The following is a 23,237-nucleotide window of genomic DNA, read 5'->3' as shown; positions in this document are numbered from 1 at the left end:
GCTCTGGATCTTTATACTGACTACAGAGGACTCCATTAAGCAGCCACCAAATTGGGGGAATCATCCCCAGAATTCTGTAACAGACTTAACAGTTGCTATACTTCAGCAAAAATAAGGGAGACAGAGGCATGAAATTCTCATGCTGGAGCTTATATGCAAATCTAACACTAACAGCCTTGGCCTCAATAGCAAATGGGAGTGGTTAGTTCACTGTCCGTCTTCAGAGGTTTTGTCCACTGGTCATCTTGCTTCACCAGCTCATCAATAGCTGGAATTGGTTCGATTCAAGCTAAATGGATTGGTGATTCTTCTGACTAGATCTGGTTTATATTTCTACTCTGGATTCTAATGTAGCACTCCTCTCTCCTGGATTGCCGGGCCTCCCAGCATCACTTTGCAATCATGCTTCTCCATCCCCTTTTCTGTCTGCACCCATACACGGTACTTTTCCTGTCAACTTGAGGACAACCTTTCATGCACTTGATGTTGTGGGTTCTGGCTTACAAACACTTATGTCACAATAAAATAGTCTTTAAGGCTCTCAGACTCCTTGTTGTTAAAGCAATCTGGCTTACTATTACTAAGTGATATAATAAACATTACGAAGACTTTATTGTTTAATGCAACCATGTCATAGAAGAGCCATTAAAGGAAAAGTACAGCAAGCTGGGCAGGCAGGGGTGGGGGCATGACTAGTAAGGATGCCTGTTCATTTTCTCTCTTCAAACTGGTCAAGCATGTAATTTCATTTGCACAATTTGGCACAATTTGGCCTAAGAAGGTAATAAACAGTTTTTTTTTTCCTGAAAGTCATACACTGGCATTTGTAATTGCTTCTGTACATGAAGGAAGTAATAAACTATCCATTTGTTTTGGTTTGACTACAGAACACAATACAGGCCAAACATATCTTCTGCCATCTGGCCCAGTGCTACAGTCCCTCTGCATTCAATGGGAGTTTCTCCCAAGAAAGTATGCAGAGGAGTATAGCCTCAAAGATGAAAGGGATCTGTTAAAGAAGAGTAAAAGTAGTCACTTAGGAAAGTGAATGAAACTGTCTCTTTGAAACTGTCATAAGGAAACTGTCAAGTCTCTTTGAAACTGTCATAAGGATCTTGATTTATGATTAGTGCATTTCCCCCAGGGCTTTTTTTCAGCAGGAACACAGTGGAATGGAGTTCCAGCACCTCTTGAAAGTAATCACATGTCCAGTGGCCCCACCCCCTGATCCTGTTTCCTCCCATGCACAGCCCAAGGTGTCCAGCTCTTTAGCTTCGGACAAAGAACAAAACTTTTTTTGCTGCTTTTCAGCTGGTGGGAGGGGGTTCCCCCATCAGACGAAAAAAAGCTGTGGGCCTTGAAAGCAGCAACACTGCTTTCAAACACTCGCTTGCTTTTTTCAGCTGAGGAGAGGGGGAGGAGGGACCCTCCGATCAGCTGAAGAAAACTGTTTTAAAATGCCAGCAGCTTTTTAAGCTGAGGGGAAAGGGAGGAGAGACCCCTCCTCCCCCTCAGCTGAAAAAAGCAGTGTTGAAAGCAGCAACACTTTCCCCCCATGTGTTTCTCCCTCATTTCCCTCCCACCACTTCATTTCCCAGAAAAAAAAGCCCTGATTTCCCCTATAGTTGATGGTGATCTAATTATCAAAGCTACTCTTGGAAACTGATGCTGAGCAAGAGGCTTTGTTTGTTCTGCAGACTGTTCCTACCTACTGAAATTAACATTTGTGCGACTAATTAGAAATTTAGGTATTGAATGATACCTTCATTAAAAAGGGCAGTACTACTGGGAAGCAAATTTAAGAGTTGTTTTGTTAAAAATAAATACTGGTCAAGCCATTCCAAAGTTGAAACTCTAATGGTAATGTACATTGCACCCCCAGCACACATGATTCCAGAGTGATCTGAAAGTCTTTTAATAATCTTTTTCCAGTCCTACGGGCTTTCTGCAGTTATTTTCTTATTATTTGGCTTTCTAGGTTTCAGCATTCCTAGGGCTTAGGAAATGTTACAGTCTAAAAAACACATGAAATGGCTTCATAGAAATCAGTTTAAACAACAACAGCATACAAACGGTTTAGAAGTGAGGCTAGAAGAGGAAGTAGAGTGTACAAAAGAGGAAAGAAAGGTGATAAAGAAGAGCTAAAGCATATAAATCCTTAAGAGACTAGAGTCTAAACTTAAAATGGCATGGGGAGGGAAGTCAATGGAGACCAGAAATAAGATACCTGAGTAGGGATGTGCGTTTCGGCATTCAGAATGCCGAAAGAATGCCGAAACAAAAGTGTTTCGGCTTCTTTCGGGGAATGCCGAAACGTTTCGGGGAATGCCGAAACGTTTCGGGTAGCCGAAAGAAAAAAGCCGAAACGTTTCGGGATTCTTTCGGCTTTCTTTCGGCTTTTCTATGGGAAAATGCCTCCATCTTCCAGGACGTCTGGAGGAGGCATTTTCCCACCGAATAAGCCCAAAATTGGTGGGGACCTTCCTCTAACCCTTCTCTAACAACCACCCAAGTTTCAGACAGATTGGACTTTGGGGGGCCATGTTATGGCCCCCCAAAGCAGGTCCCCCCATCCTCCCATAAGAAAGCGAAGGAGCAGCATATTGTTAGCATGCTGCTGCTGATCTTTCTTCATTATTTCCTATGGGGAAAAAATGAAGAGGCAGGCTTCCTTTGCCAGGGGTGGCATTTTGCATGCAAAATGCCCCCCAGCCCTCAGGGGCCCTTCTCCCACCCCTCCTCCCACCCCCCACCAAGGCTCAGCCTGCTCCCACTTGGGGGGGCCATTTCATGGCCTCCCCAAGTAGGTGCTCTAATCTCTACCACTGACAGCTGGGGGAGGCTTGTGTTGCCAGGGGTGGCATTTTGCATGCAAAATGCCCCCCAGCCCTCTGGGGCCCTTCTCCCACCCCTCCTCCCACCCCCCACCAAGGCTCAGCCTGCTCCCACTTGGGGGGACATTTCATGGCCTCCCCAAGTAGGTGCTCTGCTCTCATCTCTACCACTGACAGCTGGGGGAGGCTTGTGTTGCCAGGGGTGGCATTTTGCATGCAAAATGCCCCCCAGCCCTCTGGGGCCCTTCTCCCACCCTTCCTCCCACCCCCCACCAAGGCTCAGACTGCTCCCACTTGGGGGGGCCATTTCATGGCCTCCCCAAGTAGGTCCTCTCAGCCCCTAAAGTCCACCCCTTACAGCCCCACACAAACCCAATTCCCCCCCAGCTGCCACACACAGACCCAAATCCCCACATTAGCCCCTCACAGACCCAAATCCACCCCCACCTGCCCCACACCCATAACCCCAGGAACAGGCTGGCAAAGGCCAGCCCTCTCCCTTTGTTCCCTATGCTGGGAACTTCTAAACTCTCTTTCCCTAGGCAATTCTGCACAGCCCAGGGGTGCCACAATGGTGGGCACACTTCTGAGTGCCAGCTGGTCCCTGTGAAAGAGCACCTGAACCACAGACACCCTCCCTCAAATTCCCCCACCACCTACAGAGATGGCTGGCCAGCCAGCCCCATTGTTCCCTATGATGGGAACCAACTGCACAACAAAGAATAAAACAAGAACAACACAAAATAAAGTTTTTAAAAAATTATATTCTCCCTTCCAAAGTACAAGTAGGCAAAGCATTATGACACATTACACCAGCAGTCCCCCACACAGAAAAATTAAAACAAAACTCACTTAACATCAGAGAATCACAAAGCATGATTCCTGTCAAAAACACTTTATTTCTTGAACAGCTTTAGGTTACACAGCAGGGGGGAACACCAAAGGGCATGGCAGCACTATCTTACACAAAAATAACACAACTCACTTCACATCAGAGAATCACAAAGCACAATTCCTGTTAAAAACACTTTATTTCTTGAACAGCTTTAGGTTACACAGCAGGGGGGAACACCAAAGGGCATGGCAGCACTATCTTACACAAAAATAACACAACTCACTTAACATCAGAGAATCACAAAAACACAATTCCTGGCAAAAACACTTTATTTCTTGAACAGCTTTAGGTTACACAGTAGGAGGGCACAACAGGGCATGATAGCAATGTACTGCAAAAAATAATACAACCCACTTCACCGTTTTTGACAGCAATTGTGTTTGTGTGATTCTCTGATGTGAAGTGAGTTGTGTTATTTTTGTGTAGTACACTGCTTTCCTGCTCTGTGGTGCCTTCCTAAAGCAGTTACAGAAATAAAGTGCTTTTGACAGCAATTTTTTGGGGTGATTCTTTAATGTGAAGCGAGTTGTGTTATTTTTGTGTAAGATAGTGCTGCCATGCCCTTTGGTGTTCCCCCCTGCTGTGTAACCTAAAGCTGTTCAAGAAATAAAGTGTTTTTGACAGGAATCATGCTTTGTGATTCTCTGATGTTAAGTGAGTTTTGTTTTAATTTTTCTGTGTGGGGGACTGCTGGTGTAATGTGTCATAATGCTTTGCCTACTTGTACTTTGGAAGGGAGAATATAATTTTTTAAAAACTTTATTTTGTGTTGTTCTTGTTTTATTCTTTGTTGTGCAGTTGGTTCCCATCATAGGGAACAATGGGGCTGGCTGGCCAGCCATCTCTGTAGGTGGTGGGGGAATTTGAGGGAGGGTGTCTGTGGTTCAGGTGCTCTTTCACAGGGACCAGCTGGCACTCAGAAGTGTGCCCACCATTGTGGCACCCCTGGGCTGTGCAGAATTGCCCAGGGAAAGAGAGTTTAGAAGTTCCCAGCATAGGGAACAAAGGGAGAGGGCTGGCCTTTGCCAGCCTGTTCCTGGGGTTATGGGTGTAGGGCAGGTGGGGGTGGATTTGGGTCTGTGAGGGGCTAATGTGGGGATTTGGGTCTGTGTGTGGCAGCTGGGGGGGGAATTGGGTTTGTGTGGGGCTGTAAGGGGTGGACTTTAGGGGCTGAGAGGACCTACTTGGGGAGGCCATGAAATGGCCCCCCCAAGTGGGAGCAGTCTGAGCCTTGGTGGGGGGTGGGAGGAAGGGTGGGAGAAGGGCCCCAGAGGGCTGGGGGGCATTTTGCATGCAAAATGCCACCCCTGGCAACACAAGCCTCCCCCAGCTGTCAGTGGTAGAGATGAGAGCAGAGCATCTACTTGGGGAGGCCATGAAATGCCCCCCCAAGTGGGAGCAGGCTGAGCCTTGGTGGGGGGTGGGAGGAGGGGTGGGAGAATGGCCCCAGAGGGCTGGGGGGCATTTTGCATGCAAAATGCCACCCCTGGCAACACAAGCCTCCCCCAGCTGTCAGTGGTAGAGATTAGAGCACCTACTTGGGGAGGCCATGAAATGGCCCCCCCAAGTGGGAGCAGGCTGAGCCTTGGTGGGGGGTGGGAGGAGGGGTGGGAGAAGGGCCCCTGAGGGCTGGGGGGCATTTTGCATGCAAAATGCCACCCCTGGCAAAGGAAGCCTGCCTCTTCATTTTTTCCCCATAGGAAATAATGAAGAAAGATCAGCAGCAGCATGCTAACAATATGCTGCTCCTTCGCTTTCTTATGGGAGGATGGGGGGACCTGCTTTGGGGGGCCATAACATGGCCCCCCAAAGTCCAATCTGTCTGAAACTTGGGTGGTTGTTAGAGAAGGGTTAGAGGAAGGTCCCCACCAATTTTGGGCTTATTAGGTGGGAAAATGCCTCCTCCAGGCGTCCTGAAAGACGGAGGCATTTTCCCAAAAAAAAAACCCGAAAGAATGCCGAAAGAATGCCGAAAGAATCCCGAATCCCGAATCCCGAAAGAGATTCTTGTTTCGGCTTTCGGCTTTAACGGTAGAGAATCTTGTTTCGGGTAATCCCGAAACAAGAAAGCCGAAAGTTTTTTCCTTGCACACCCCTATACCTGAGATATATAAGAAGGGAAAATAAAACGAGCTCTAGAGTTGAGAACGGAAGAAAGAGACATAAGATGGGAAAGATGACATTTCAGAGAAGAGGGCATTTGAATAATCAGAACAAAACCGATAAATTTTAAGAGAGGAAACAGATAACAACTGAAACCTAACAAATGAAAGGAATAAAAGGGGAAAGAATAAAAAGTAACTTTCAGGTTATGAAGCTAAGCAGGAAAAGGAAGAGAGAAGGAATCAATGGAGCATGAAAAAAGTAGGGAGAATAAGGAAAAGTGGTGGGGCAGACTACAAATTCAGTTTTAGAAGGACTGAGTTTCAGATCAAAAGTGGAAAGTTAGGAAGAGAAGAAACGACTTGTAAGTTTAGACAGAGAAGACGATCACACATGGTGATGTAATAGTAAGCTGTCTGCTCTTTGATGGTCTGAAAATACAGGCTAGCTGAAAAGGAAAAGGCAAAATTTGAATGAGTGAGTGAGTGAGTGAGTGAGTGAGTGAGTGAGTGAGTGAGTGAGTGAGTGAGTGAGTGAGTGAGTGAGTGAGTGAGTGAGTGAGTGAGTGAATGAATGAACAAATGAACGAATGAACGAACGAATAGTAAGTTCTGGTCACACAATTTTTACGCAGCACATAATTAACTTCTGTGATTTACTGCAAGGTGTGGTGATGGCCACTAGCTTAGATGGATTTTTAAAGGGATTTAAAAAAACTTCACACAAGATAAGGCTACTAGCTTTTGATAACTGTATGCTATTTCTAAACAAAGTTACACCCACCTAGGTCTATTGAGATCAATGGGCTCAGAAAGATGTAACTCTGAGTAGGATAGTACTGCTGAAAGCCAAATGGCATTTCCAGGCAGGTGCTGAGGACTGCTTCCTGTGCTTACTAAATGCAGAGGCAGAATAATAGGAGAGGGCAACGACCTTCATATTTGCTTATGCATTTCTACAGACACCTTTCAGCCATTTTTGGCACCTTTTCTGGGACTGCAGTTTCCTGCAGTCCCAGAAAAGGTGCCGAAAAAATGGAAGCCAAACAGCCTGCAACCATTTTGAAAATGGAGACATCTGGAGTCAAGGGGGAAAGCCGCCAGCATTTAGTGAGTGGGCCGTCCCTTTAAGAACGTGTGGAAACAGCCTGACTCACCCTGATGGCAATCAAATCCTGAAAGTCTTCAGGGTTTTATTCCCCTTTTTGGCTGCACCAAACCTCAGTCTTGGATCAAGACTGAACAGCTAGTCTTCAGGGAGCATAAAGATAAATTTCTATATGTTCCCACCTTTGTTGCAAACAGGATATTTGTCTGCTTATACAACTTCACAGCAAACTTTGTGAAGGATAACATTAAACGAGCATTTGGAATAACTTGGTCACCCTCGGTAAAGGGAAAAAATTCTGCAGCAACAGAAACAAAATATGGCAGGTCATCATATAACCTTAAAAGGGCTCACCACAGTTTGATGGTTGACCTGGATCACTTCATCTCCCGCATGGATCTTCTTGCACTGATCTGCTGGAGACTAAAGGGCAAAAGGAGAAGGAAGCTGAACAACGTGAAGAACAAAAACAGTCAAAATCTGAACTCTTTTTAGCAGCCCGCAGCAAGCAATCTGAAGCTGCCATCCTTCAGAGGTTGTCGTTATACTATGCAAACTGAAGAGCAATTTCGTAGGAGTAAGCCTGATTGAAAAAATGGCGCTTACTTCAGAAAAGAGCGGTTTAGGAATGCTCTGTAAGTCACGAATTGCTAACAGTGAAATCTTCCTAGTAATGCCAAGAGGAAAACTCCGGAAAAGGTCACTCAGTCACTTGCTGATTGCCGTCATCAAGAGATGAGAATGGTTTGTATGTGCAAAGAGAGCAAAGAGACTGAACGTATACCACCAGAAAACTTTCAAATAATCTCAAATGCATTGCTTTGATATATTTATTATTGATCCTCATGCAAACACAAGAAGCTGCCTTATCCTGAATCAGACCATTGGTCCATCAAGATCTCTGTTGTCTACTCAGACTGGCAGTGGATCTCTTTAGCATGACCTGTGACCTGATCCTTTTAACTGGCAAGTCCAGGGATTGAACAGTTTAAAAAACAAATTGTTCATAAAATGAAACTTTCCTGCCTGTCCCTTCTGTCTTTCTCCCCATGGAAGCTGAAGTAGGAAGGTAGAATTAGTAAGATTTGTATCACTCCACCCATACTTCAGTGAATGGGAGAGCCTTTTGATTACCTAAAGGAAAGTTTGAATCCAAGCCTAAATTTTGATCCTGCTATTTCTCCAAATTGTTTCAGGTGGCATACATGGTTCTCTTCTTCACTTTGTCCTCACAACAACCCTCTGAAGCTGATTAGACAAACTCAGCAACTTGCCCAAAGTCACCCAATAAGCTTCAGGAATTTTGGTCTCACCAGTCTAAGACCAACCATCTCTACCCACTATACCATAACTGGCTTTACAGTTAAGTGAGTTTATACCTTCAGCTAAGTTTACACATCCAGAAGGCTGGGTTAAAAAGAAAGGCCATTCATCAGGCATACAGTGCAGAAAATTCAAGGAATCTTATACATATACAAACACGCCCTTTGATGGTGGCATCTGATCGGATATGTCTAGTCATGGATCAAGTCCTCTTTTGATCAACATGCCAGTGTGCACTAGCTCATCTTAGATCTCTACCACATGTTTCGGGATATGCTTTTCTCACCCTTCCTCTCCTTCCCCAAATTCTTTTTGTTTCCCTTTACCCCCCTACTTTGACCCAGCTTCTTTCTGTTATCTTTTTCAATTACATCTACGCTGGGGTCAGGGCTTTTTTTCTGGGAAAAGAGGTGGTGGAACTCAGTGGGTTGCCCTTGGTGAAAACGGTCACATGGCTGGTGGCCCCACCCCCTGATCTCCAGACTGAGGGGAGTTTAGATTGCCCTCCGCGCCGCCTGGCAGTGCGGAGGGCGATCTAAACTCCCCTCTGTCTGGAGATCAGGGGGCGGGGCCACCAGCTATGTGACCATTTTCAAAAGGTTCCAGAACTCCGTTCCCCCACATTCCCCCTGAAAAAAAGCCCTGGCTGGGGTCAATGATTCCTTCAAAAGATAAGTGAAATCTATTGGTTGAAGTCGTACGAATGAAAACATCTTTGATGTTTCTTTTATTTCAACACACTTTTTTCTCCACAGAAACAAAACTGACGGTCTGCAGTAGTCGTGCATCCCATTTCCTTGCAGTAGTGGAACAGCAGCCTCAAAGATGGGGGAGATTAGCCAGCCTCTAAAAGATTTATGGTTTTCATTTGTTCAACTGACAAATTTCTCTTATTAAAAAATTTATAAGCTCTTTAACAAGAGATGCTGCTTCCACCCATCTCGACCCCTTGTTGCCTTTAATAAAGAATTTTGTCTTGTGTAGCAAACATTGGGGGGTGAGGAGTGGAGAAATCTGTAATAACACAATGTACAATTGATTTTGGCTACAGTCCACAGTAGATTACTGGATCTGGAACGTGCTGTACAACGCATTCAGTTACTAGAAGGGTGTGACCGCAGAAGAAACTTGGAGAAACCAAAAGAACGTTGTAGTGCTTGTCAGAAACCATAGAAACTGGTTGATTCATACTACTGGGACTGGCTAAATTAAGGTCTTATTCTGCCAGTGTTGGAGCTCCAAAAGCTAAACCTAACCAACAACAACAACAACATTCAATTTATATACCACCCTTCAGGACAACTTAACATCTACTCAGAGCAGTTTACAAAGTGTGTTATTATTATCCTCACAACAATCACTCTGTAAGGTGGGTGGGGCTGAGAGGGCTCCAAGAAGCTGTGACTGACCCAAGGTCACCCAGCTGGCTTCAAGCAGAGGAGTGGGGAATCAAACCCGGCTCTCCAGATTAGAGTCCTGCCGCTCTTAACTACTAAACTGGTCTCTATCCAAGAGAGAGTTGACAGCTGTGACAGTATAGGGAGGGATGATTGGAAAGCACCCTGAGCCATCTAAGGGTAGGCTCAAGGAAGTCCATCAGTGGCTCGAATGGCTGCATGGGCAGGGGAGGGAATGGCCTTGGGAAGTTGAGCAGCATCAAATGATCTCTTAGCTCTTGAGCAGCATGCTGAGGAAAGGAGTGGAGGTTTAGCCCCTCTTGGCATTGTTTTACATGGAAGAGAGGATCAACCAAGCCAGAGAAAAAGATGGCTAAGTTTGCAGCCAGGGTGTGGTTGCTCAAAATTCTGGGAGCTACTTGTTAGCAGCAACTCACACTAACTCAGGGATGTTTTAGGGTTGCCAGCTCCAGGTTGGGAAATTCATGGAGATTTGAGATTGGAGCCTGGAGATGGTGGGGTTTTGGGAGGGGAGGGACCGCAACAGGGTATAATGCCATAGAAACCACCCTCCAAAGCAGACATTTTCTTTAGGGGAACTGATCCCTGTGGCCTGGAGATCAGCTGTAATCCTGTGAGACCTCCAATCACCATTTGGAGGTTGGCAACCCTATGTTTAATTGATGTAACTCAGAGCCAAGCTACAAGTGACGCCTTACACGAGTTGGACACTTGTCAGCTTCCCTCAAGTTTTGATGGGAAATGTAGGCATCCTGGTTTTACAGCTTGGCTCTCCATTACAGCTGCAAGACCAGGATGCCTACATTTCCCATCAAAACTTGAGGGAAGCTGACAAGTGTCCAACCTGTGTCAGGCATCACTTGTAGCTTGGCTCTAAGATGTTAATAAACTGGTAAACCCACATATTGGTGTCTTGTGTCCTTATTTGGGGGTGCTGGTACAAATGTGTATAGCTAAGGTTGCAATATACGTACAATATACATTTTAAAAACCCCTTTTCAAGAGAGATGTTTTCAGATGAAAAATAGTCAACTCAAGGGAATACAAAAAGGGGAATGCATACATCTTGGTTTTCACTGAGTTTATTCCACTTTGCCAGAATAGATGAAAAGTGGTATTCAAGAACAAATGACAATGAACAAGACAACCGAAAGCATCCTTTGCAAAAGGAAAGTATCCCTTACAATAGAAAATTTGGAAGAAAGTTGCATGTCCTCCCTGAAAGGAGACATATAATATAGTTTCTAAAAATGGCAAAAAAGAAGAAGATAAAAATATGACAGAGTTGACAAAATATGACAAACCCCTGCAATATTGTACAAAATTAAAAAATAACCAGAAGTTGGAGCATATGGATTAATTTATTTCTAAAATTCAAAACACTTATTGAAGACATTGTGTTGTTCTGTAGAAAAGCAATCCTTTGGAGAGTTCAAAAATATGTGTTTCTTTTTCCTTGCCAGTTGATAAGTGCATATCAGATTTTAAGAAACAGAGATGTCAACTTTTTAGGACTTTTGGATTATTAGCTTTGATCCCACTGAAATTTGCCATGGGTTGGATGGATGTTCACCCGCAAAGTACGACCCTCTTGCTTTCCCCCTCCTGGGGACTAAAATGCCCTCCAAAATGCTCCTCTGGAGGCATGAAGTGAATAGCATAAGGGGATGGTTGGAGAACTGTGGAGGCGAATCAGTAAAGTTCCTCCCCTTCAGGCACATTGTAAAAAAGCAACATTTTCCTATAATGTTTTGTGAAACACTCCCACAAGGAAGCGAGCATTTCTTTCCATCTGTTGGAGGTTCATATAATGATTTTCAGGAATATCTGAATATTTGGGACACTTAAGCAACAATAAAAATGACAACACTGAGCAAATTTGTGACTAGACATGGGCACGATCAAAAAAATAATCCCGATTTAGCTGATCGTGATTCCGCGGTGGCGCCTAACCCAGGTACCCGAACCTCACCGATCAAGTCCCATTTCCGATACAGAATCAGGAATCGGGAATCGGGAAGGCCGACGCGGGAGGGCGCCCCACGGTTTCCAGCGCTAAAGGAATGATAGGTGATGAGGATGGCGGCTGCCAGGCCCAGCAGGCCTGTGGAGGCGGCGGTGAGCCACCTCCCCTCAGGGGGCGGGGGGGTCTGTCCCCACGGGAGTGTGCCGGTACTGTCATGGGGGGGGGGAACCAGAGGAGATAGCTCCCTATTCCCTAATTCCCTATCCGCTGAAGCCCAAAGCTAAAGCTCCCTCTCTCTCTCTCTTGCGCTTTCTTTCTCCAAAAGTGGCAAACGAGAGCTCGCCTCTGTCCCACTCCACCTGCGAGTGGAAAGTGAAACTTTGTTGCGCAGCACATGGCTATTTATAAAGCCTGGGTCTGCTATGCAGGAGGGCTGTGTTTGGCCGTAAGAGCTGCCTCTCAGGCTTTGCAGGGATGAGATTCGAGTGCCCATGGCTACAGAAGAACACCCCCTTCCCCCGCCCTCCCCTCTCTTCTCCCAAATGGACGAGACGGGAGCGCGCTTTTCTGGCTGCTCCGTGGTTGGAAGGAAGGCCTGCTGATTAAGGAAAGCTGGGCTTCCATTCCCGTTTCCAGGGTGACAGAAGGAGGGCAAACAGCTCCGGCATTCCCCAGGCTCCGTTTCCACAGGGCTCCGTTCCCTCGGGAACAGATGGCTGGCTCCAGACTGTCTGCAGACTGCAATCCCGAACGTAAACCGATTGATCCGATCGAGACCCGATAGAGCGCCCCACCCGACTGCTGAACCGGGAGCCGTGGATGGGACTGATCAGCCCGGTCCCGATGGCGCAAACGCCAAAATCGGGGCAATTTTCAGTCCATAATTCCGATCGTGCCCATGTCTATTTGTGACATTGCATGGCCACTGAAAAACCTGGTGATAACAGATTTTGTTAAAGGCAGTATAGAGATCAATGTCGAACATGCATTGTTTAAAAAATACACATTTTTAAAAATACCAACTTTAAAAAGACCCTTTTGGAAGAAATTATTAGTTAACCTGCCCATACTTTGAGAATGTATATACAGCAACATAAAGCTCTAAATTCATTTCATTTATGAATCCAGTACTACAATTTGCTAATTAAAAATAAAAGTTGGGGAGGAAGGAGGGGAGATGTTACTTGCTGCCTCTCTCCATCTGTGCATTTCTTCAGATAAGATGTTACACCAATTTTGCACCCTTGAGGTCCTGTTGCAGTCCAAACTCTGAACTGAGTTTTTGTTCTACTACAAGATTCAACCCATTCTGCTTTTGTACAGCGTTTCTTAGCTACAAGAGCCAAGCTTGCAGGGATCGACCCCAAGTAAAGTGCTTTGCTGAATCTGCAGTGCCACAAGCCGGATTCCTGCAGGGCAGTGAGAAGGGCAAACCTAAAAGACACCCATCCGCTTCTACTGAGCAGTATAGCAAAGAAGGTATTCAAAGCCAGGGCTCTCCAGTCTAAGAGCCTAAATGAATAAGAGGTTGGGAGATCTGTGACCAGGCCTTTCCAGTGTTCTTTTAGAAGGCAAATAGCCATGGAATGCCCTGAGTGACCTTTACAAGGAAAGAATCAGGCAAAGTGAGGATGCCTGCCTTCTTTCACGGTGCTGTCATTTTTATTGTCTTTTTTTTCAGTGTCCTGAATAGACATGGGCACAAACAGCATTACGGACAGAAAAAACCCATGAACAGCCTAATCTGCTGTTCTCGAACAACCTGTTCATGAGGACCCATCCTAAACGAACAGGTGGTTGTTGCAAGCCTCGTTTGTTGCCTTCGGCAGCCATTCGGCAAGCCGGACAGTCTGGCACCTGCTGCAATCAATCCCCTTGGCAACCGGGGGGGAATGAACTCTGTCTGAACTCCTTCTGGCTTTCCTCTGCTGGCAAAGTACTTCCAGCAGAGAGTCCCATTTCTGCCACTGTGAAGAGAAAATGACAGCCAATGGGGAGACCCGTGGATCATGCCTTTCCTAGGGTGCAATCTCTCTGAAACTTGGGGGGTCTTCAGAGGACAGTGAGGACTATGTCCCCCGCAAATTTGGTGGGTATTGGACATTGGGAAGGTCAGTTTGTGGGGTGTTTAAAGGGCCCTTCCCCTTGCACGTGGCAGGAAAGGGCCCTTTAAACTATCAGCTGGCAGGCGGTGGGGGGAATGTCCGGGAACAGTTCATGTTCCTCCATGTTTGTTGTTCATTGTTCGTGGATGGCAACGAACAACGAACAGGGTGATTGAGGTTTTTTCCCGTTCGTGCCCATCTCTAGTCCTGAATATTCAGATATTCCTGAGAATCAGTGCATAAAACTCCTTCTGCACAATGGCAAAGCAGCTACCAAAATTATCCTAACCTTCCAGCAGCTCTGGGTTCTCTCCTCTTCCTGTTGAAGCTGAGAGACAGAAGGTGTTTCCACACAGGTTAGGCTCTATTAGCACCAAGTTAGGACAGTAGGGGTATCATTCCCCCTCCTGGGGTGGGGGATCCACTGCACTCACTTATTTGGTTGGTGTGTGTGTGTACCCCCACACCCACAACAGCCTGATTCGGGCCAAAATGCACCCCACAGTGGGCTGATCCAGCCCCTGGTGAGCGCAGGAGCGCTCCCAGGCTGCCCTTTAACCCGTGTGATGATGTCACTTCTCAGAAGTGCCATCATCACACAAGCCAGGAGCACATGTGTGCTGCACATGTGTGCAAAACAAGGACCCAGGGCTGCAGCGAGGTAGGTGCCAGCTCACAACCTACCGCCATGTGAGTCAGGGTACTTGGCAACCCTATAGGACAGTGTCAGTATAGGTGAGCCCTATGTAAATGAGCCCAGTCTCTGACCTTTCCCCATGCTTGCATGTTTTAACCAGATCACTGATGCTTACCTATCCTATTTTTACCCAGCACTTCCTTCAAGAAGCTTATGTTTCCCTGGTGTCTTCCACGTGCGCTATTTGCCCTGAGTTTGAGGCTGTCAGGAAGTGGCTTATTTTTCTGCTTCCCCATAGCATCATGATGTATTAGTGCACTTCCTGGGATTTCCTGCTTTTTCTCCAATCTTTCTCAAACCTGCTCCACACACAGGAAAGATCACAGCAAGGCCTGGGTGGCAGCCACGTGAGTGGGAATGTTTGGGTGTTCTTGGTCCTATCCACACTGCAGCCGTTGCTTCCCAAGGTAGCCATTTCCTCTCCCTACTGCTGTGGGCTTCTCCTTTTTTAAAATCAGCCATGTAACAGCATTCTATTGATACACTGTTATACCAAAATATGCCTCAGGTTCTCTGAATTCCCAGCTTTCATTTTTAAAGTCAGTCTCTAGCCCATTTTGTTGTGGCTCTCTTCCATATATCTCCACAAGGAAATGGGCTACAGACTGACTTTTTAAAATGAAAGCTGGGAACTCAGAGAGCCTGAGGTATATTTTACCATATTGGTATAACACTATTAAATTGTTGAATTAAAGTAAAACCACCAGGGAAACCTGCTGTGTGGACCACGGCTCTGTATTGGTAGCTGCAGGACCAACAAAGGAGTTACACTAGCCTGTCCCTGCATGGAAAGCACCCATGACCAGCCTAAGGACACCAGTGAGAGTTTCAGGGTAGAGTCAGGATTTGCTCTCTGATCCCAGTCCTAATAAGTCTAACCACACTGACACTCAAGATTGAGGGTTGGGGGGAGTCAATATTTATTGATGCATACAGGCATTGGCAACATAGAACCTAACTACACGTTACACTTTCCTCTGGCTCCATGTGATCCATGGGCACTTGCAAGTTCCCTGCTGGGAACTTGATTCCTAGGCATGTTAGGCCCAATTCAGATCAGAACCATGGTGCATGAGAAGAAGGGGCTTCAGCCTTCCATCCCACTGCATTGTTTCCCCAACCCCAAGTAGCCGCAAGGGGCTATTTGTCATGTTGAGCGTTCCAGGTGTACACATGAGGTACACTCAGGTTTCTGTCCAGTAGGGCTCTCATTCCCCTAGTAGGGGTGGGGCGTCCCCCACTCCCAGCCTCTGCCCCCGGCCACCTCTCACCTGGCCAGCAGGGTAAAAGGCATGGGGGACAGGCCTGGGACTAAAAAAATCTCCAGAGCAACAGTGCAGTAGACATGCTCCCAGGGCATGACAACTTCACTTCCTTAAGTGACATCATCGCATCAGCAGTGGGCATATTTCCACACTTCCCAGGGACCAATTATGGCCCCCAACAGACTGAATTGGCTGCTGCCATGATGATTTTGCACCAGGAGGATATAGGGACCTGGCAACCCTATTCCCATGAGTAAATAAAGTTCCCCAGAGCCATTTTAGGTCCGGAAAGTGATCAGAAGGGAGCGTATGAACTTTCTCTTCCCAGGTGCCACAGACCCAATCCAAAGTGGGGCCATGAGCCTGAGAAGTGAGTCCTCAGCACGCAGTCCAGGTGCACATGCGATTGCACAGACCAGGGGAGGACCCAGAAGAAATTTAACATACAGTGAGGTCTTACAGGGAAAGAGAAACAACACAAATAAATGGAAAGACTTGAAACCCGCAGTAAGCCATGCATGCACAACAGTTTACACACTGTTAAAAAATAATCAAAAGAAGGATCCCTATTGTATGGCTTCCACTTCAGAACAAAAACCCAGGTCATTTGGAAGCAAGTCAGAAACATCCTACTGAGATCTAATGCAGAACTGGAAAGAACTAGCCATCTGATTGGCTTCTGATGCCATGGACTCGGTAGGGGTTCATGCGGTGCATACTATAAGCCGCAAACTTAGCTGCGGGGTGATATGCAATGATGAGTCTACTTGTAGTCATGAAACTTACTGGTTTTGTGTCAGGTGCTCAGGATCACCTGTCATATTCAATACCCCCCTGCAGCTGAAGCTGATGCTGTTGAGGTGATTCTGTTATTTGAACCCGGGGTGGGAAACTGCCAACGGGAGGTGTTTGTTCCTGTTGTAATCTCTCCTGAGCCTGGGAGCCTGTTTGACCTTGAGCAGTCCATGAATCACACAGCCTGTTTTCCTGTCTGCAGAGTTAGAGGACATTTAGGAGAAAGTGGGGGGGAATTAGGAGTAGCCTTGGGGAACCTATATCTGCTTGATACTTGTCTGTAGCCACCAGTCCTAGCAAGGATGGCGTAAGTGCATGATACTGGCATCTTATCAATAACAAACTTTTATTCATGAAGTGAAGTCTCTTAAGAGCTGCCTGGCTTCCTTACAATTTGATCCCAAGGATCTGTTCAGCTAACGGTAATGCTGTCCTCTAACACAAGGCACCACCACGAAGAAGAGTCCTCAGTCCACCATTAGTGGAATACATCTGCGTGATCAACTCCTGTATCATATTCGATCTACTCTGCCACAGCTCCCCCATCCTTGACCTCTTTGTTCATCCATCCAGTCTACCTCCCTCTCTCTGATCAAGAGTTTATTATTGTTCAGAGTATTAAAATAATTGAGAGTCAGTGTCCGGCTGGCACCTTTGATTACTTTAACCTCCTGTAACTGGAGAGAAAATAATGAACTTGGACCCAAAATGACTTTTGCTCCAAAATTGATACGGCACTTGAATTTTAGACCCCCTCTATCTTTTTTAGGGTGCCATAAACTATCACTCGCTAGCACTTTATTTCTTTGCCATTGCTGGAACAGCCATTTCAACTGCTTTAAGTTGGTAGACCATATTTTGATCCTGCCCATTCCTGAACACAAGATAATTGGGGTTACCTCATTTTATGTTCCCAAGAACACTGCAGAGCAGGGTAGGCTTAGAGCGAGGATGAACAAATGATCCCTATTTAACTTTAAACGTTCTTTAAATTCTTTACATTTCCCTATTTCATCCACTGTAAATTTTGTCAGCAGTTTCAGCTGCCCACTTTCATTGTCAGTTTGTGTTTTATATGCAATACGTACAACATTTATCCATGTAATATACACCTATAGTGTAATCCTCATGGATTTAGAAGGGTGCAATTCTGCACAGCATTTCACGGACCATGTAAGATGCTGGTGTACTGATGCATAATACTGTAAAATAAATACGTTCTATGAGAAAAGATGGGTGCAAGAATATTGTAAAATGACACAAAAAATAAAGACTCTTATCGTGGGAATTTCAGAGTTTTGGCTCTGAAAGACCCAGGCCATTAACAGCTTTCCATCCAAACCTAAGTGAAAAAGGCTTTTAAAACTCCAAAAGTGGAAGTTTTTTTCTTCTGTCCTCCCTTTCTCTTAACTTTCATTTTCTCTATCTCCCACACAAGCAAGTTAGCAAAGGAATGTAGCACGCTAACACCCTGTGACACTCAAGGTCCTCTGCCTGTGCCCGCAAAGCTCATTCAACATTTTTTAGAGCCTAAAGCCTGTGCTTTTTGCTGACTATGCTGAAGGACTGCTGAAAGCCTCTGCCCCGTAGAGAAAGCAGATAAGGAAAAAAGTATGCTTTCAGAAGCCCTTGAATCGGGACCAGTAGCCAATGGGAGCACTTCAGTAGTGACGACACGTAGCCCGATGGGCTACTTTAAAAAGAGGCTACCAGCCACCAGAACTTGGCTGCTGCCCTAGCCAGCGGCTGGAGAGGTTCCAGCTCAGAAGCATCTCTAGCCTGGCTGGGCACAGTCCAAGGGGACCCTTGTTTTTTCGTGTCACGATTTAGGTTAAGTATTAGAGTGTTAAGATTGCCTGTTATCCATAGGTTTAAGTGTTAAGTGATATTTTATCCTAGAGTATAGAAGTTAAGTTGTATTCTGTTTTAAAGTGTAATGTTAAGTGTGTAAATTGCTTTGCTTTGTGGTTCTATTCTCTGTAGCAAATAAACTCTATTCTTTTAGCATCATATTAGTGTAAGTGTTAAGTGCCTTAAGGGAAGGAGACTAAAGAGCTCCCATAAAGCGGTTGCCCGGCGGGGGACAGCCATGGAACGAACCAAAGCTGACCGGTTGGGAAGTGGTGTGTTGGGCGTGTTTGCTTTCACTATGGAGGTATGAAAATTACCACCTGGGCCCCCCATAAAATTCATAAGCCCATACCTACGAGGGAGGGGAACAACAATACATACATACACCTCCCCAAGAAAAAAACACCACAACTCTCAGGTTCAGAAGAGAAGCAAAATTGAAATAGGGACTCTTGGGGTAAAAGAGTCAGGATGAGAAATGGAGGAGTCTGTAGCTGGGAATACAAACATGCAGGGCTTTTTTTCAGGGGGAACGCGGGGGAACGGAGTTCCGGAACCTCTTGAAAATGGTCACATGGCTGGTGGCCCCGCCCCCTGATCTCCAGACAGAGGGGAGTTTAGATTGCCCTCTGCGCTGCTCGGTGGCGCGGAGGGCAATCTAAACTCCCCTCTGTCTGGAGATCAGGGGGCAGGGCCACCAGCCATGTGACCATTTTCTCTGAGGGCAACTCCACTGAGTTCCACCACCTCTTTTCCCAGAAAAAAAGCCCTGCAAACATATACACAAGAAGCTGCGTTTGCCTGAGCCAGACTGCTAGTTATCAAGCAAACCAAGTATAGGGAAGATATAGGCTCAGTTTCTCAGAGGCATTTGGGAACTCCCTAAATGTGTTACTATGGCAGTTATGAGCTCTGAGGTGGGGACTATGGTCACTAAGCCCCTATTGCAAAGATTGCAGCCATAAACCTCTGGCTGACTCTTTTCCATAGAGACCCGTTCTCTAGTTGTGCCTTTCTAGCACTAAGAAATGCATTTATGACTAAATGGAAGGACCCTAGACATTATCGGTACAGGATTTTCAACCCTAGTTTTACTGTGTTATCAATCTGAAAAAGCCCCGGTGTTAGTCAAGCGAAAGTTTTGTGCTGCAGATTACCAAAACATATATGTCTTGACACACAGATCTTGCTCAACTTTAAACTTTAATTTTCCAGTTCTTAAGAAATGTGCAAACTGTTTAAATGCCTTAAATATCCCAAACATACAGGAGAGATTGTATCCTGGCACATGGGGCCTCAACATCTGGTAGCCCCTTTCCTGGTGGTTTTTAAAAACTGGGCATGCTTTTGTCCAGCGAGGCTTCTGATTGGCCATTGGAGATCTGATTGGCTGTGCAGCCCATGGGGAATTGCATCAACTTCACACCAGCAAAGAAAGTCCTGGTGGAAATCTGGGTTTGGCAAGAAGAAAACACTCCATGCTGGATGGGGAGCTGAGAAGACCCACTGATGGCAAGCCTGCATGATGCTGAAGCAGTATACTCAGGGGCATCCACCACTGCTACACAATGCCCTCTCAACAGGCACTTTGGATGTCACGCTTCCACTTCTTGGTCTCTGCAGTAGATCGTCAGCAAACCACTTCTTCAGTTCTCCAAGCTGTAACTGTGGGTCTGATTGACCTGCACTAGAGGCACATGAAGCCGCCGTATCCTGGATCAGGTTTATCAAGGTCAGTATTGTCTGCTTTGACTGGCAGCAGCTCTGTAGGGTCTCAGGTCTTTCACATCACCCACTATCTGTTCTTTTTAACTTCATGCAAAGACTGAATCATCATGGCCTCCTCAGGTCTTACTGTCGACTTCCCTTGCTGCCCGCTCAGTAACTTCCCACCAGTGTTGCAACTCACGTGTCCTGAATATATGGCAGCTTTGTTCAGTACAGCAGGTATTCCTAGTTGCTGAACTCCATGCATATATTGTGACTGCAGCTCTCCCTGCCTCCTCCACCCCTCCCCAGCCTCCCCTAGATTGATGACTGCTACCCATTCTAGACTTGTTCCTGCCAATGTTTTCCATTAACCTGACAAAAACTGTCTTTGCCTCAGTGCCTGGGATTATGTTTCAAAACAGCAATAAAACTCACTTCACCTAGGTAAGCAGAAGTACAGTCGGCTTTGGCCAAGAACAGAGAAAACCTGAGGAGATGCTGCACACAAAACCTCTCACTTTTTTTCTGGCTGCAGTCCATCTTCCTATTTAGAAAGTATTGAGCTTCTCACTTGAAATATGTCTGCAGACAACAAAGAGCTCAACGAGAGCTCGAGGAAGAAAAATACTGCCTTCCGCGCCTCTCGTCCCAGCCAAGGTGGAAACTGGTTGACTTAAGTCCCAGAGGGGCTGGCCCAACAGGACTGCAAAGAGACAGCCAGGATGATGACTCAGTTCCCAAAAGAGCAGAAAGGAGGCACCAGTTGGAGAACTTGGCCCCTTCTACTTCCAGAAGATCTTCTGGAAAGTAGTAAGTGCCTTCTCCAGGAACCAGTTTCAGGAGCTGGTAGGTCTTGCTATCCACATCTAAGTCCATCCCATTTATTTAAATGCGATTCTTCAACTTCTTCTCTTTTGAATGCATTCATGGAATGCAATTTCTGTTTGAATGTATTTACATCAAACTCAAAGGCTATCTACCCCAGCATCCAGCACCCTTGACCGGCAGCCGCAGAATCGATTATGCAAAATAGAACAAACTTGTGCAAACAGATCAGATTACCACGTTTATCTTTTCTTAGTATAGAATACTTGGATGCTTCCATGTGGGATGGTTTAGTGCAACAAAACCCTGTATGTTGTTCAACGGAGGCATTTACAACCCACCTTATTTGAGTCAATCAGAGGCCAGTCACTTTGCAGCAGGAAGGAGAGAGTCTGATGACAAAAGATCCAGAGGAGTTAGCCGTGTTAGTCTGTAGTAGCAAAATCAAAAAAGAGTCCAGTAGCACCTTTAAGACTAACCAATTTTATTGTAGCATAAGCTTTCGAGAATCACAGTTCTCTTCGTCAGATGCATGACGAAGAGAACTGTGATTCTCGAAAGCTTATGCTACAATAAAATTGGTTAGTCTTAAAGGTGCTACTGAACTCTTTTTGATTTTGATGACAAAAGGCATGCTACTTCTCAAGTAATGGCAGCTTTGCTCATCTGAACAGGGGCTCCTGCAGGTGCCAGCCTGCACATGGGTGAAATCAACAGCTGCCCGTACATGTGAATTCTCTGTGGTGGCCCCAGTCCTCTAGTCTGGAACGGCCTGCCTGAGGAAGTCAGGAGAGCCCCCACTCTCCTCGCCCTCCACAAGTGACGCAAAACTGAATTATTCAAAAGGGCTTTTTACACAGCTAGGAGGGCTGTATTGTAGGGAGATGATCTCAAAGAAATGCTTTGCTAATGAGTTAGAGACCACAGACTGCACCACTATGGGCCAAGCTAGAAGTGACGAATTACACTTGAATGGCACATGTGAGTCTGTTCACTTGCCATTCAAGTGTAATTCGTCACTTCTAGCTTGGCCGTATGTTGCCATATATACTATTTATTGCTTTAAGTATGTGCTCCTATGTACTACCTGTTGCTTTAAATATGATCCTACAGGGTAATTCTATCTTGTCTAATGTCAGTCCTAGAATTGCCTATGCCCCATTTCAGCATTTAACTTTGTACTGGATTTCTGCTGATGTCATGTCTTTGTAAACTTGCATTTATTTACTCTGTGGCATTGTTTATTGAAATGTCCTTGATGTTGACTGTGTGAATCTCATTCTATGTAATCCACCTTGAGTCTCAGTAAGAAAGGCGGACTTTAAATGACATAAATAAAATAAATGGAAATTTCCTGGGGTCAGTTTGTGCAGGGGAAGAATTTTCTCATGAAGACCAAGCCGTGGAGATTAACGGGTCTCTTTCATTTATTTATATATTGGGGGAGGGAGTTAAATACCATCTTTAAAGCAGCATCAACACTCATGAATACACGATGCTGTCTTCTACTCAATCAGACCAGTAGTTTACCAAGATCAGTATCATCTACTCTGTTGGCAGTGAAATTCCAGAGTCTTCGATCCTTCACAGAACTTACTACCTGATCTTTTTTAGCTGGAGATACCAGCTGAACCTGGAAACTTCTCCTAGCAAATCAGATGCTCTGTCACTGAGCCCTGGCCCCATCAACGTCCCCAAAACAAACATGCAGCTGTATCAAAACTGCTTCTTGCCAGCTGGCTGCAAAAATATAGACTGATTTCCACTGTAAGATTCTTTCCTTTGTTTCCTACCTAAGCATGATTCTGCACATGTATGGGCAAAGCACCTTACTCTCTTTAGCAGGTTTCAAAGTTAGCCAGTTTTGCTTTTGTTAAATCCAATGGAAGAAGAACAAGAGAGTGTGTCTTGCTTCACAAAGAACAGCAAATTGTGATGAACATAAAATGATTAGAATAAAATTAGTATGCACGCTTTGTTGCTGAATTAAAATGACTGTCACAACTGCTTCTAAACAGATTTTAGAAATGTCTTTGAGGACAATCATCTATTTCCCTTTCTTCTATTAATCACAAAACAAGTAATGAAAAATCTTCAAGACCTTGTCATTTAATGCTCAGTCATTTCACTATGTTTCCTTGTGTTTTGATAGAAAGAGAGGACACAACTGGCTTCTAAGCTTCAAATGTCTGCAAGGGAAGCTACCCTGGGTTTGGGCACATAGTAGAACCTCTGGATGGAAGGAATGCAAAGCCCTAGTTTGCATTCTCTGAGATGGGTTTATTAGCCCATTCAATAAACAATTAATTTATTTCAAGTATAGTAAAAGTAGACAGCCAAATC

The 23,237-nt window shown here is 45.5% G+C and overlaps 1 protein-coding gene across 1 annotated transcript in view; it reads right to left on the bottom strand.

Moving 5' to 3' along the window:
* Positions 1 to 23,237, bottom strand: part of LOC129341262 (connector enhancer of kinase suppressor of ras 2-like) — a 531,721-nt gene that overhangs the window by 196,234 nt on the left and 312,250 nt on the right. The window contains exon 8 of the mRNA XM_054996377.1: positions 7,294 to 7,362. Coding sequence (XP_054852352.1) covers positions 7,294 to 7,362 — 69 coding nt within the window. The remainder of the gene's footprint in view (positions 1 to 7,293; positions 7,363 to 23,237) is intronic.

The sequence above is a fragment of the Eublepharis macularius genome, chromosome 13, assembly GCF_028583425.1.
Source record: "Eublepharis macularius isolate TG4126 chromosome 13, MPM_Emac_v1.0, whole genome shotgun sequence".
NCBI classification, from domain to species: Eukaryota; Metazoa; Chordata; class Lepidosauria; order Squamata; family Eublepharidae; genus Eublepharis; species Eublepharis macularius.
The sequence above is the reverse complement of the archived record's forward strand: the minus strand, read 5'-3'. Positions and strand labels throughout refer to the sequence as shown.